This window comes from Panicum hallii, chromosome 5 (assembly GCF_002211085.1).
Source record: "Panicum hallii strain FIL2 chromosome 5, PHallii_v3.1, whole genome shotgun sequence".
Lineage (NCBI taxonomy): Eukaryota > Viridiplantae > Streptophyta > Magnoliopsida > Poales > Poaceae > Panicum > Panicum hallii.
In genome coordinates, this window is record NC_038046.1 from 49876433 (window position 1) to 49888798 (window position 12366).

General features: G+C 44.1%; 1 protein-coding gene across 6 annotated transcripts; it reads left to right on the forward strand.

Annotated features, from left to right (window-relative positions):
- Positions 1-609: 609 nt before the first annotated feature.
- LOC112893657 (probable receptor-like protein kinase At2g47060) lies at positions 610-5301 on the forward strand. 6 transcript variants are annotated; one of them, XR_003228872.1, is made up of 10 exons: positions 836-1136; positions 2555-2658; positions 2804-3051; positions 3130-3256; positions 3365-3638; positions 3718-3850; positions 3977-4063; positions 4136-4219; positions 4808-4922; positions 5091-5301. XR_003228872.1 is itself a non-coding variant. In XM_025961106.1 (9 exons), exons 1-9 carry the CDS (start codon positions 1096-1098, stop codon positions 5093-5095), a joined length of 1134 nt encoding a protein of 377 aa, XP_025816891.1. In that variant the 5' UTR covers positions 839-1095; the 3' UTR covers positions 5096-5301. The 6 variants fall into 6 exon arrangements, 5 of the variants coding, with proteins under 5 accessions (XP_025816894.1, XP_025816892.1, XP_025816893.1 ...); XM_025961106.1 differs by lacking the exon at positions 4136-4219 and having other exon boundaries at positions 839-1136; XM_025961107.1 differs by lacking the exons at positions 836-1136; positions 4136-4219 and adding an exon at positions 635-820 and having other exon boundaries at positions 4808-5301.
- Positions 5302-12366: the final 7065 nt, after the last annotated feature.

Below are 12366 nucleotides of genomic sequence, written 5' to 3' on the forward strand. Positions count from 1 at the left end.
TAAAAGGGAGAGTGCGCGTTAGAACACAAGGCTCTCGGAAGCTCACAAAAGCTTTCTCAAGTTCCTAAAATATCGCCGGGTCCACCTGTCGGGACCTCGCTCAGTGTACGCGCTCCCTTTGAACCTATAAAAGGGAGAGTGCACGCATTAGAATATAAAGCTCTCGGAAGCTCACAAAAGCTTTCTCAAGCATAGGCAATACAACACACAGTGGACGTAGGGTTTTACGCTCCGGCGGTTTGAACCACTCTAAATCCTTTATGTGCTTTCCGTGTTCATACGCCTCTTGATCTATCGTTTCTTGGCTTCCCCCAAACTTATCCTAAAATAGAATTAGACGGGTGCATTACGCCACCCGGCTGGATAATTCTTCCGACACCCACTAGGTACTGGTGCTATGGGGCACGGGCGACCCGCGGTTGCCCAAGATCCGAGTGGGTACGGTATTAGCAGAGCAGTAGGAAATTGTACCCGTGACGGGTTGTGGGTTTCTTAACGGACACAGTTCACGGGTATATTTTTGGGATGGGTAAATCGAGCGATTTGTACCCGTTGCCATTCCGGTAGAGCGTGCAAGATCAGCCTAGCCGAGCTCCAGCGGGTGAACAGTCTGAAATCTGCCAAAGCTTATCCTCACCGCGAGTGAGCATAGAACCTCCAAGGAAAGGAAAGACCGAAGACTCGAAACCGGTACCCACCGAGCTTTCTTCTCCCCTGCTCCGCTGCTGCGGCGAATTTTCTTGCCTTTTACCGGCCGCCGTGGCTAGCCTGCACCACCGTCCCCGTTCCGCCCTTCCGCCGTTCTCCCGGAAGCCGAAAGGTGAGTTCTTTTTCCGCCGTACTCGCGTTCCCCCTCCTTTCCTGTGCTTGCTAAAGTTTCTCCAACGCGTTTATTGACTGACGGGGAACACCTCCCGACCGCATGACGCCGGTGTGCCGTGGTCTTTCGCGGCCTCCGGTGTGCCTTATGAGCTCCGGTGGCGGGAAGTTAGGGAGGGAGGGGAGAAGGAGAGGCGGCATCGCGACCTCGGTTGCGAAGGATGGGAGTAGCGTACGGGCTGGTGTGGTGGGCGGGTAGGGATCTTGGCTGTTAATATGAGCTCAAATGCTCAAATCGGAGTGTTCGTGTCCAGAAGGTAGGGATTCCGTCTGTTCCTCTTTGGGGGGCAGAAGCTTTCTGTTTGGTTTTGTTCTTATTTCCAAGAGTTTTTACCTGATTACCTGAATCAAAAAGCTTGTTTAATTTAATTGGCTTCTGATCTGAGGTGCGATAACTGGCAACTTTTATTCATGGCCAAAGAAACTTAGGTCTACCTTAATTTTTAGTGCCTATTTCTGATTCATTTTTTAATCAAGGCTAGATCTTTCACTTATAAGATACTTGGAAAGTGAAGCGTGATTCTAGCTGTCCTTGCCAGTCAACTTTTACTATTTTTTCTTTGTTTGAAGTAGACAAGGAAGCATTTTTTGTTAAGCTATTTGTTCTGTCATATTTTTCATTTCCTGCACATCTTGTACTTAGGTACATATATGGGCAGTAAGGCTTGGGTAATTTAAAACAGACGCGAATGGGGGTGTGGTTCGCTTTTACTAATGAGGCAATGTACCAGCCAATATAGGATGAGTCTGCGTGTGAGCAATTTATAGCTTCTGACATTCCATAGGGTCAATGTATAATTTGGAGGTGAACTTATAGAGTTCTTGTTATCTTCAAGAACTTATATGCTGTCATTAGACTAGGAATTGTTGCCTTCCTGATTAGCAACTGGGAAGGGACCTACATTTTGGTGTGCAAACCTTTATTTTTCCGTAGTTTAGCATGAACATTTTCTATTAAATAAATCTTGAGAAAGAACATTGTAGCCAATTAACTAATGCTGAATGCAGAGTATAGGTTTATAGCCACTCTTGCTTGTTTAGTTAGTGTATTCTGTTGTTTAGAAATTTGTAGTAGGTAATAGTTTTTTATGGTATTCCTTAGAAACATATAGTGAGTTCTAGATGTATGATTTAATAAATGATTTTACAGCTGCATTTATGCTCCTTGCCAATGACAAGGGTCCATCCTCTATTGCCTTTTTTGTTCTCATCTTTAGTAAATATAAGATGAGATAAGATATTGAATCAATGTTTATGTTATATACTTTAATTCTATCCGTAGGATGTTTGAAAACATTAAAAATCTGGAAACTTCAAGGATCTACTGTTTATTACACTAAACATAATGATATCTGGGGCTATCTCCAGGATTAACTCCATGACGAGTCTGCAATATTTGATTTTGCCCTCATTTTAACTCAAAAATGGAGGGACTGGTTTTCTAGTTCTTCTCTATATTTTAAGATGAGTGGTATTATGTTTTCTTTGTCACAAGCTTGTTTGCCATTAAAATTATTTGTTAGTTTCTCTCCCTTTTGTTGTTAGTGCTTTGTGATGTATCAATTGAAACTAAGTTTAAAACGTAGTGGAACTCTGATTTTACAGATAATAATTGATACTAAACAGTTAAACAGACATGACTTGCTTTTGATAAGAGAGTCGTTCCACCTCTCAGATCTTGGATTATTTTGAACATGTCGTGTCTGGCATGTTGTGGTGGCGAAGACACTCAAAGAGCACCTGATAGTGGAGGTCCATACCCTGGTGGCTACCCAGCAAGTAATATTCATCCGAATTATATTTGTTACTTAGCTTTCCTTTAGCTACCATCCATAGCCATATTTCCAGCCTCGTTTCTCATACTTCAAACTATTGCCTTTAGTAGCTGACTGTAAAATTTTTCTGAATTACGACCTACCTCCAGGGAATGATGGTTATCGCACTGCTGATCCAACTCCCAGAGGTGCTCAACCTGTGAAAGTGCAGCCAATTGCTGTCCCCACAATTCCTGTTGAAGAAATCCGGGAGGTCACAAAGGGTTTTGGTGATGAAGCTTTGATTGGTGAGGGTTCTTTTGGCAGAGTGTATTTTGGTGAACTGAAAAATGGCAGAAGTGCGGCAATCAAAAAGTTAGATTCAAGTAAACAGCCAGAACAAGAGTTTTTGGCACAGGTGTGCATCGATTTTTGTCAATGAATTGTTCATCTTTGCTAGTCTTTCTGCTTCTTATAAAGTATGTCTAACCTTCAGGTTTCCATGGTGTCAAGACTTAAGCATGACAATGTCGTGGAGTTGCTTGGTTACTGTGTCGATGGAAACACTCGTATCCTTGCTTATGAATTTGCTACTCTGGGTTCTCTTCATGATATGCTTCACGGTATGACTCTGTATACTTGTAAAATCCAATGGACTGATAAGTTTGAAACCTATTGTCAACATGAGCTTCTTTCCTGATAGCTGATTAGTCTGGATTTTAACAACACAGGACGGAAAGGTGTGAAAGGAGCTCAGCCAGGTCCAGTCCTGTCTTGGACACAACGAGTGAAAATTGCTGTTGGAGCAGCAAAAGGCCTTGAGTATCTTCATGAGAAAGCACAGCCTCATATCATACACAGGGACATCAAATCCAGCAATGTACTTCTGTTCAATGATGATGTATCTAAAATAGCTGATTTTGACTTGTCAAACCAAGCTCCTGATATGGCAGCTCGACTTCATTCAACTAGGGTTCTTGGAACATTTGGATACCATGCACCTGAGTATGTTAAGTTCTCTTTTCAGTATTATTAACAGCTGCAACCATTTTTTACTTATAGCTATAAAAAACATTGGGGGCAGGTATGCGATGACTGGACAACTTAGCTCTAAGAGTGATGTCTATAGTTTTGGAGTTGTTCTTCTGGAGCTCCTGACTGGAAGAAAGCCTGTGGATCATACATTACCAAGGGGACAACAGAGTCTCGTGACATGGGTAAACATCTATATTGGATATTCAACTTTTTTTTATTCTGTAATCAAGAAGTTATCTTGCATATATGGAATGTTTTACCTTGGTTCCGTTTGACTAATTAAAGTACTGGCTATTCCATGTTTGTAGGCAACTCCACGGCTTAGTGAAGACAAAGTCAGGCAATGTGTCGATTCAAGACTTGGAGGGGAATATCCTCCTAAATCTGTTGCAAAGGTATGAGAGGTTACTAAGGATCTAACTCATTTGGTCTTTAAATAAGCTTTTAGTAATGAAGTCTTTTCTCAGTCTCTACCAAAGGGAGATTACATTCTTTGTGCCAATGATATCTGAATAAAGGCCAGGAACTGAGCCTACCTCAGTTGGTGGGAGGTGTGTCGACTCTTGACTATCAAAGCGTTATAAATATAAGGCAACTTGCCCGGGGGAAAAGTGATATCCAGCACGGGTCCAATAATTTGATCAATACGCCCCGTGCTTTTTTCTTCAATTGTGGAAACCCCGGCACGCGAAGTAGTAGGATTGGTTCTCATAATTATCACATAATTTTCAAAAAAAAGGAATTTGTCAAAATTTTTCTTTTTTTTTCTTGATGAATAATGCCAAATCAAATAAAAAAATCCAAAAATCCAAAACTAAAAAGGAAATGAATTAGTTAATTCAATAAAAAAGAAAAGGGGACTATACACCCCCACCACCCAGGTTCCAGTCCTCTTCGACTTTAAATTTGGTCGCGATATCTTCTTATTAATAATGGCACCTAGCGCCTCGTAGGTTGGTCGAGTTTTTGCTATCTAAATAAAGGCAATAAGAAAGGGCTATATATTGTGCGGCTAGCAATGTTTAGATATCATATCAAAACAGTGGCATGTTGCTTGATTTTCTTCATTAAGTTTTTGTCTACTCACACTTGTCATTGAACTTGAAATGCTTATTTGTTTCCTTGTATCCTTCAAATAGTTTGCAGCAGTTGCTGCATTGTGCGTGCAATACGAAGCTGATTTTCGACCAAACATGAGCATTGTGGTGAAGGCCCTCCAGCCCCTGCTGAATGCACGTGCATCCAACAACCCTGGTGAACACTCCGGATCATAATCTTCAATTCACCATTTGTGACGTAGAATATTGTATTGCCAAGGTTTTTTTTCTCTGGAGTAGCTGGGAAGCTGGCTGTATGTAAGATTATGTTGTGATTTGCTTTTTGCCTTAGCAGTACCTCATTAATTCTTCTGATGCGTTGCAGGCTGAGTGAATGGCTGCTCTTGCTTGTACTTGACGCCAGTATCTGATTCAGACAATCATGTAGCATTGTAATTTGTAATAAGACAAAAGTATGGTGCTTCTTGACCTTGGATGTTCATGAGGAGATAACTCCTTGCAGTTCCTGGATGTTACCGACTAGTAAGGATCATAGTATATACAAGTATAAACTGTACGCCGTTTGTTTGGTTGCATTTCGTCTGGTGCCTCATTGAGAAATGATTCCGTAAAATTCCTCGTTCCCGCCTCTGATTAGAGATGATTCTGTAGAATTCTGTTGGGATCGGACAAGCTTAAACCAATCAAAAAGGGATTCAAGCTCAACTTAATAATCTTAGATTGATAGAGTGAGAATAAGAGCAAGTTGGATAAGCGAGAGTACAAACTTAATAACCTTACAGTGATATAGTGAGAATAAGAGCAAGCTGGATAAGCGAGAGAACAAATGGCCAAAAGTTCTCTTTTTCAAGCCCTAGAGCTCTATTTATACAGAGGAGGAGGTAGATGTTTATATTTATTCCATTGATGGGTTAAATATTATAAGAAGATCCCTAGGATTAATAAAGAAGTCTTTGAAACTTACACATAGATTCCTGAACGCTGCAACTAAGTTTCTAGACCTCACAAACAAGCCCTAGACCCCCTAACTTAGCCTCTTTTATACACAAGGAGGTCTCTGGACTTGGGTGATGGCCTAAAGTGCACCCCAATAGTAGCCCCTCAGCTATTTGGTCTCGGCTGGCACAACGAGACGGAGTAGCTGACCCCGCTAAAAGAGCCATATCTACAATCTGGCCCTCGGCTGCAAGGAATGTCATTTGCAACTCTTACAAAAAAAATCCATCCCAAGAACCTAGTGGAAAAAGGGAATGGAGAAAAGAGCAAGCACATGCTTTGATTTACACAAGCGCTAGTTTTACACCCTACATAGCCTTAATTTCGAGGGCCGCTTCGCTCTTGACCTTCGATCGGTGAGTGGTTCTCTTCTGAGCTTCGTACAGGACTCCATTGTCCAAGATGAACTGGTCCTCCGGTACACCCACACAGTAGGCCCTACTCCAAGAGCCAACGTAGTCGGAGTAGCCGTGGTCGAAGGTTGCCGCTACATCTTCAAGTCTTCTCTCACGAGCGCCGGACAAGACTCCATCGTTTGAGATGAACTGGTCCTCCAGTACACCCCCAGCCCCTCTTGGCTAGTGCTCGTGAGATAAGCTTCGCATGTAGTTGAAGTAGTCGACGTAGATGATGTAGAGGTTGAAGTAGCGATCCAAGGTCATGCCGTTGTTGAGGACTCGAGCCATTGAAGTTGACAGCAAGCCAGCAAGCTCTCGAGCCGAATTGGCGATGGAGGCGAGGTTGATGGCAATGTAGAACGTCGTGACGATGAAGTTGAAGGTGACCACGAGCCCTTGAAGCCGAAGTGATGATTGAGGCGAAGGTTGTGGTGAAGGTCGAAGCATCGAGCTGAAGTATTGGCGACTACGAAGTTGACGACCGTGTCGAAGATCACCGGCGAACCCCTCGAGCCGATGTAGTGGCAAGGGTAAGTCGAGGGCGAAGCTGAAGGTGACGACGAAAGTCGTTGACGATGCCGAAGATGACGGCGAGCCTCTCGAGCCAAAGTCGGAGGTGATGCTGAAGGTGACGGCGAGCCTCTAGAGCCGAAGTGTGAGGCGATGCCGAAGGTCCCAGCAAGCCTCTCGAGTCGACGTCGGAGACGATGCCGTAGGAGACGGTGAGCCCCTCGAGCCGAAGGTGACAGCAAGGGCGATGTTGGGGGGGAAGCCGAAGGTCCTAGCGAGCCTCTTGAGCCGAAGTCATGGCGAGGCCAACGGTGATGGCGATGCCGGAGGTGACAGCGAGCCCCTCGAGCCGAAGTCGGAGGCGATGGGGAAGATTTGAGCGCCAAGCTTTGTTGAATCTTCAACTTAAGTGAAGTTGATTCGACGATTTGTATCTGAAAGAGGTGATGTATTTTCAACGGGTATAGAATGGTTCGGCGACCATTTCTTAAAGTTATCCATAAACACAAGTGCTTTTTGCACCTTTTCTTTTTCTTGGCTGAAGGTGTTTTGGCTTCGTATCCCTTAGGATTGACAGTCCCTTGGCTTTTTATACTTGTTGCACTTTACTTGTTGCACTTTTCTTTTTCTTAGCCGAATGTGTTTCAGCTTTGCATCCCTTAGGATCGATAGCCCCTTGGCTTTCTTTTGAGGTCATAAGCCTCTTTGCTCCTCAGAGCTATTTTTTTTTGCCATGCATGATGATGTGATCATGCAATGAGATGATTTGATTTATGCTTTTGATGCATATGAATGGAGATGGATGCATTTGAAAGATATGGCAAGGTTTGCCAATTCCACATCCTTGAAGCTGATATGAACCGAAGGTCAAGACAGTGCTCTTGAATACCAAAGCGGATGAATTGCCATTGTTAAGGTGGAATCCAACTATTGATAAATATCATTATAATGGAAGTCAATGGCTTATGAACACCAAAAGAAACCAATACAATAGCTAGTAAGAGCCGGAGGTCAATAAGAAATATCTCTTGATGAAAACCCATATACCGTGAAAATCAATGTATCAAGCACTTAGGTTTGGGATGACAATCAATATTCCTACAAAATGAATGCGAAGGTCTAGCACAAAGGGGTTAGCCTAAGGTGAAGGAGTATTTACCTTGAAAAAAACCTGCATGTTAGTGAAGGCGAATTTCATTGTATAAGAAACGTATAACTTTCAAAAAAAGCATCTCTAGCTGAGTGTTTTGGGTGAAGTCTAGATTGGAGGTCATAAGATGTTTTGGCTTCAAGACCCTTAGATCTGGAAGCCCCTTGCTAATCAAGTGCTATTGCACTTTTAGATAAGTATGCAAAGTTTGCGAGGTATGTGAACTTTGCTTACTTACACAATTAGAGCATTCAAGATGCCATGGTCGATGTTTGCAACTCTTTGTTGCTTCGACCCAAGATAAGCTGAAAAACTTAGACAAAAGCAGTTAAGTATCGCAAGGTAGATAAACATCTTTAGGTGTGGTACCTTTGGGATGTTTTGCTTAGAGTTCTTTGGCACATTCTTTGCTGGTAGAGGTTCTTAGTTTAAAGAAACAGCGATCTAAGGTTAGTGAAGAATGCTTGTAAATGACTTGATCCCTCAAGGACCTTCTAATGTCAATTTCTGAAATATATTCTTTGCTTCTAAAGGTTGCTTGTTTGGAGAGGACATGATCTAAGGTGAGCAACAATCGCCCTGTAAATAACTTGGTCCCTTGAGGACCTTTGAACTTCAATTTTTGAAATACACTCTTTTCTTCTGAAGGTTCTTTGCTTGAAGAGAGCCCGCATCCATGACTAAGGAAAGCCAATTAAGTTACGGATTTTCATCCCAACCTTCTCTAGAGGTTAATAAAAGCCATAAACTTCTCTGGTGGTTAATAGAGATTTGAAAACTAATATGGTGATAATCTTCTTCAAAAGCTCTTACGTTCTCTAGGTCAAGGAAGGTATAAAACCAATAAAATTATAACCTTCTCCAAAAACTCTGACCTTCTCCAGGTCAATAAAAATGAAGGTAGAAAACTAATAAAGTTGTAACCTTCTCAAAAAAAAGTCAAGTACGATAACTCTGCATTTTTGGAAAAGAAATTATCCCCAAGAGAGGGGTTAGTGAGTTAATTTCACTATATGAAACAAACTTAGTTGGGGAACGATGAGCTTAGAGAGTTTAAACATGCAAATACAATAATAGATAAATAATGAGCAAAGTTCTTTAAAGGATACATCCTGCAAACATAGATGTTAGTGAGAGAAAATTTCAATAGATAAGATGAACATGGATTTTACATAATTGACCCGTAAGCAAGGTATGTTTGAGCAACCTAAGAGGCATCAAGTATTTTCAGCTCATAGCTCTGTTTTTCCTTTTTTTATATATATATTTTGATAGCCAAAAGAGGACCGAAGCTCACTCCAAGATGCACAATATCTGATTTGATAGAGAGGTAACCTTCGATGCGTGAGGTAGTATTAAAATCCCATGCTCATGCAAAGAGCTCCACTGCTCCTTTTGTCGACCAAAGGTTCTTCGCTTGATGGTTGATTGGGGAGTTGACGCATGCATGCGTACTTTGCTTGATGCAGCGCATGGATGCGGAGCTTGAGCTCGAAGGACGAACGTACGTACATGCCGCGAGGTTGCCGCTCGTCTCGGAGGTTGAGCTCAGCGGAGGTCGCGGCTTGCCGTGGAGGTTCGTGTTGGCCGTGTAGGTTGACTCCTGCCGCAGGGGTCATCGGTAGCCGCGAACGTTCAGCTCGACGTAGAGGTTCTTGAACCCGGCGCGGAGGATCCCGCCGAGGTTCGGCACTGGCCGCGAAGGTTCTTGCTGGATGCGGAGGTTGATGTTGGCCGAGAGGGTTCAGCAGGCCGTGGAGGCCGCTGAAGATCGCGAGGGTTCAGCTCGCCGCGGGGTCGCCGATAATTGAGGACTCGGGCGGTCGTTCATGGCCACGAAGCTTCTTGCTGACAGCTTCGCATGGTGCGATGAGGCCGGCGCTTGCTGCCGCGATGGCTCTTCATCTCGCCGTGGAGGCTGCTGAAGGTCGCGAGGGTTCGGCTCGCCGCAGGGGCGCCGATGGCGAAGGTTCAGCTTCATCCTCCATTAGCAGCTTCGTGTTGCACACGGATGCACAGCCAGCGCTGCCTTGATGCATGCAAGCAGAAACGGCAGAAAGAGATGCGTGCATAGGTAGCACATGCATGCACAGAGAGGTGAAGACATGCAAACAAGGTGAAAATGAGCAATTAAAAAAAAGCTTTACTAGAGGATACATCCTGCAACGTAAAGAGGTTAGGTTAGTGAGAGAACTTTAATATTTAAAAGATGGGGAGCTTTCCATCTACAGTTTGCGTATTAGTCTATAACAGGGTATCATCGAAGGTTGCAGGGTTAAATATTATTGGCCAACTAAAAGGAACATAACCTTCGTGTGGTGAAATGCTTGAGAATATTGATGGAATTGGTTTACCGAAGGTCTGGTAGCTTCACAATTGCTTGACCTCTAAACCTCTTTCTTTGTTGCTTCGAAAGCACGCGGAGGTAACGAACGCTACTTGGCGCAAAGGTTCCGACCGCAGCTTGGTGCGGAGGTTCCTGGCGAAGGTTCCGCAGCTTGAGTGCTTGGCGCAGAGGTTCCAAACTCGGCTTGTTGCGGAGGTCCCGAGCGAGGGTTCCGCAGCTTTAGTGCTTGGCGCAGAGCTGACGAGCACAATTTTGCACGCGAAGGTTCAGCAGCTTGGTGTGTGGAGGTGGCGAGCAGTTAATTCCGCGGAGGTGCCTGCATTATTGTCTAGCAGCTTCGTTCTTTGAGAAAACCAAGTTAGTTAATAAAGTGAAAGGAGCTCGTTCCATTTTGAAAACCCGAGGCATGAACAATCGAAGGTAACGACTGGAGGAGAGAGATGCCTACATCCTTGATTAGGAGTTTCGCGTTGCAACCTGAGGCGAAGGTAGCCGCTACCTTGATGCATGCAAGCAGATACAGATACTTGATAAAAAGAGATGCATGCATAGGTAGTGCATGCATGCACTGCCTGCACATGCACGTAGCACAGAAAATGACGGTAGCTTCGTATCCATCGAAGGTCCGTGGAAGATCATGTGCGAGCTGCGAAGGTGGTGCGTTGCAGGCTGCATGCAGCACATGCAAAGATGAGTCTAGGATGCCTGCATCCTTGCTTCCGGAATCTCCGTCATAGGCTGCAGCATGGCCTTGCTCGGAGGTGATGGCAGTTACGGATGCCGTCGCTCGCCGCGAAGATGATGGCGATGGTTTTGAAAATCAGAAGAAACCTGTTTGTGAAGGTGAGTTGTGCCGCTCGAAGGTATTCTGCCACTCGAAGCTTTGAAAGCTTGGGAAGCTTCGCTCGGGCCTTCACGGCCACTCGCCCTGGCCAACCGAAGCTCTTTCACGTTGCCTCATGCGGTTGTCTTGCGCTTTTTACATTTGCAAAGCACAAAGGGAAAAAAACGAAGGTGGTAGGATTAGAGTATTTTGAGTGGAGAGGTGGAATTTAACCTTCGTTTGGTGGTGGAATTTAACCTTCGTTTGGTGTTTGGCATGGGCGGAGCTGGTGGGTGGACAGGGTGGGCCGCGGCCCACCCTGAGTTTGGGCCAAGCGACTTGGATTTTTTTTAGAAACCGACTTGGAGTTGGATCGGGACTCTAGCCAGCACAGGCAGGCGATCGGGATTCCGTTGCCGATTTGCAATGCGAGTGACTCCGACCCGCCAGGCGCCAAACTCCACGAAATTGATTAGCGATCGCGACCCATTCCCTGCCGCCATGTCTGCCGCAACTCCTCCCGGCTCCCTCGACCCTCCGCAGATCTGTGAGGGCATGAGGCCTGCTGCCACTGCTTCTCACGGTATGATTCCCAATTGTTTGATCCCCAGTTGTTTGATCACCGATCTGCAGTGAGTTCACAATTGTTTGATCCCCAATGAGCCAATTCCCATAGTATGTTATAATTTTATATAATCGCTAATTGAAATATTATTCTATTATTTTGTAGATCAGTGTATAAACTATGAAGAGAGATGTGAATATTGCATCTATGTTTCAAAAATTTGCAGCAAAAAAAGTTTCTTCATCTTCGCTTATTTCAAGATCAAGTGAAGACAACACTAATGTAGCGGAAGAAGAAACGGCACCGCCATCACCACCGCCATCGCCGCCACCGGCACTGCCACCATCGCCACCGCCGCCACCGCCGGTTTTTGATCCGGATCGTCTTCCACGAGATCCCACAGAAAGGTTGCCCATTGTAAGTTATCCTATCAATGACCAAGATGCAGTTCGTAGAGCGTATATCATGAAAGGTCCGTTTCAACCTTATGCACATGAATTTAAGAAAAGAAAAATTGGTACTAGAGATCGATGGTTCAACCTTCTATGGTTTTAGAAATATTATTGGATTGAGTATAGCATTAAGAATGATACTGCATTTTGCTTTGTGTGCTTCTTGTTCAAGAAAGGAGGGAAAGATAGTCCGTTTACTGTAGGTGGATGGAGAAATTGGAATAGAGATGATGCATTAGATAAACATGTGGGTGATGTTGGTAGTGCACACAATGCAACCCAAGAGAGGTATAACTCTTATTTGACTCCTGCCATAGCAATTGATAATAGAATTGTGAGAGTGACTAATGAGGAGAAACAGCTTTACAAAATCAGATTGACTTATTCACTAATGAGGAG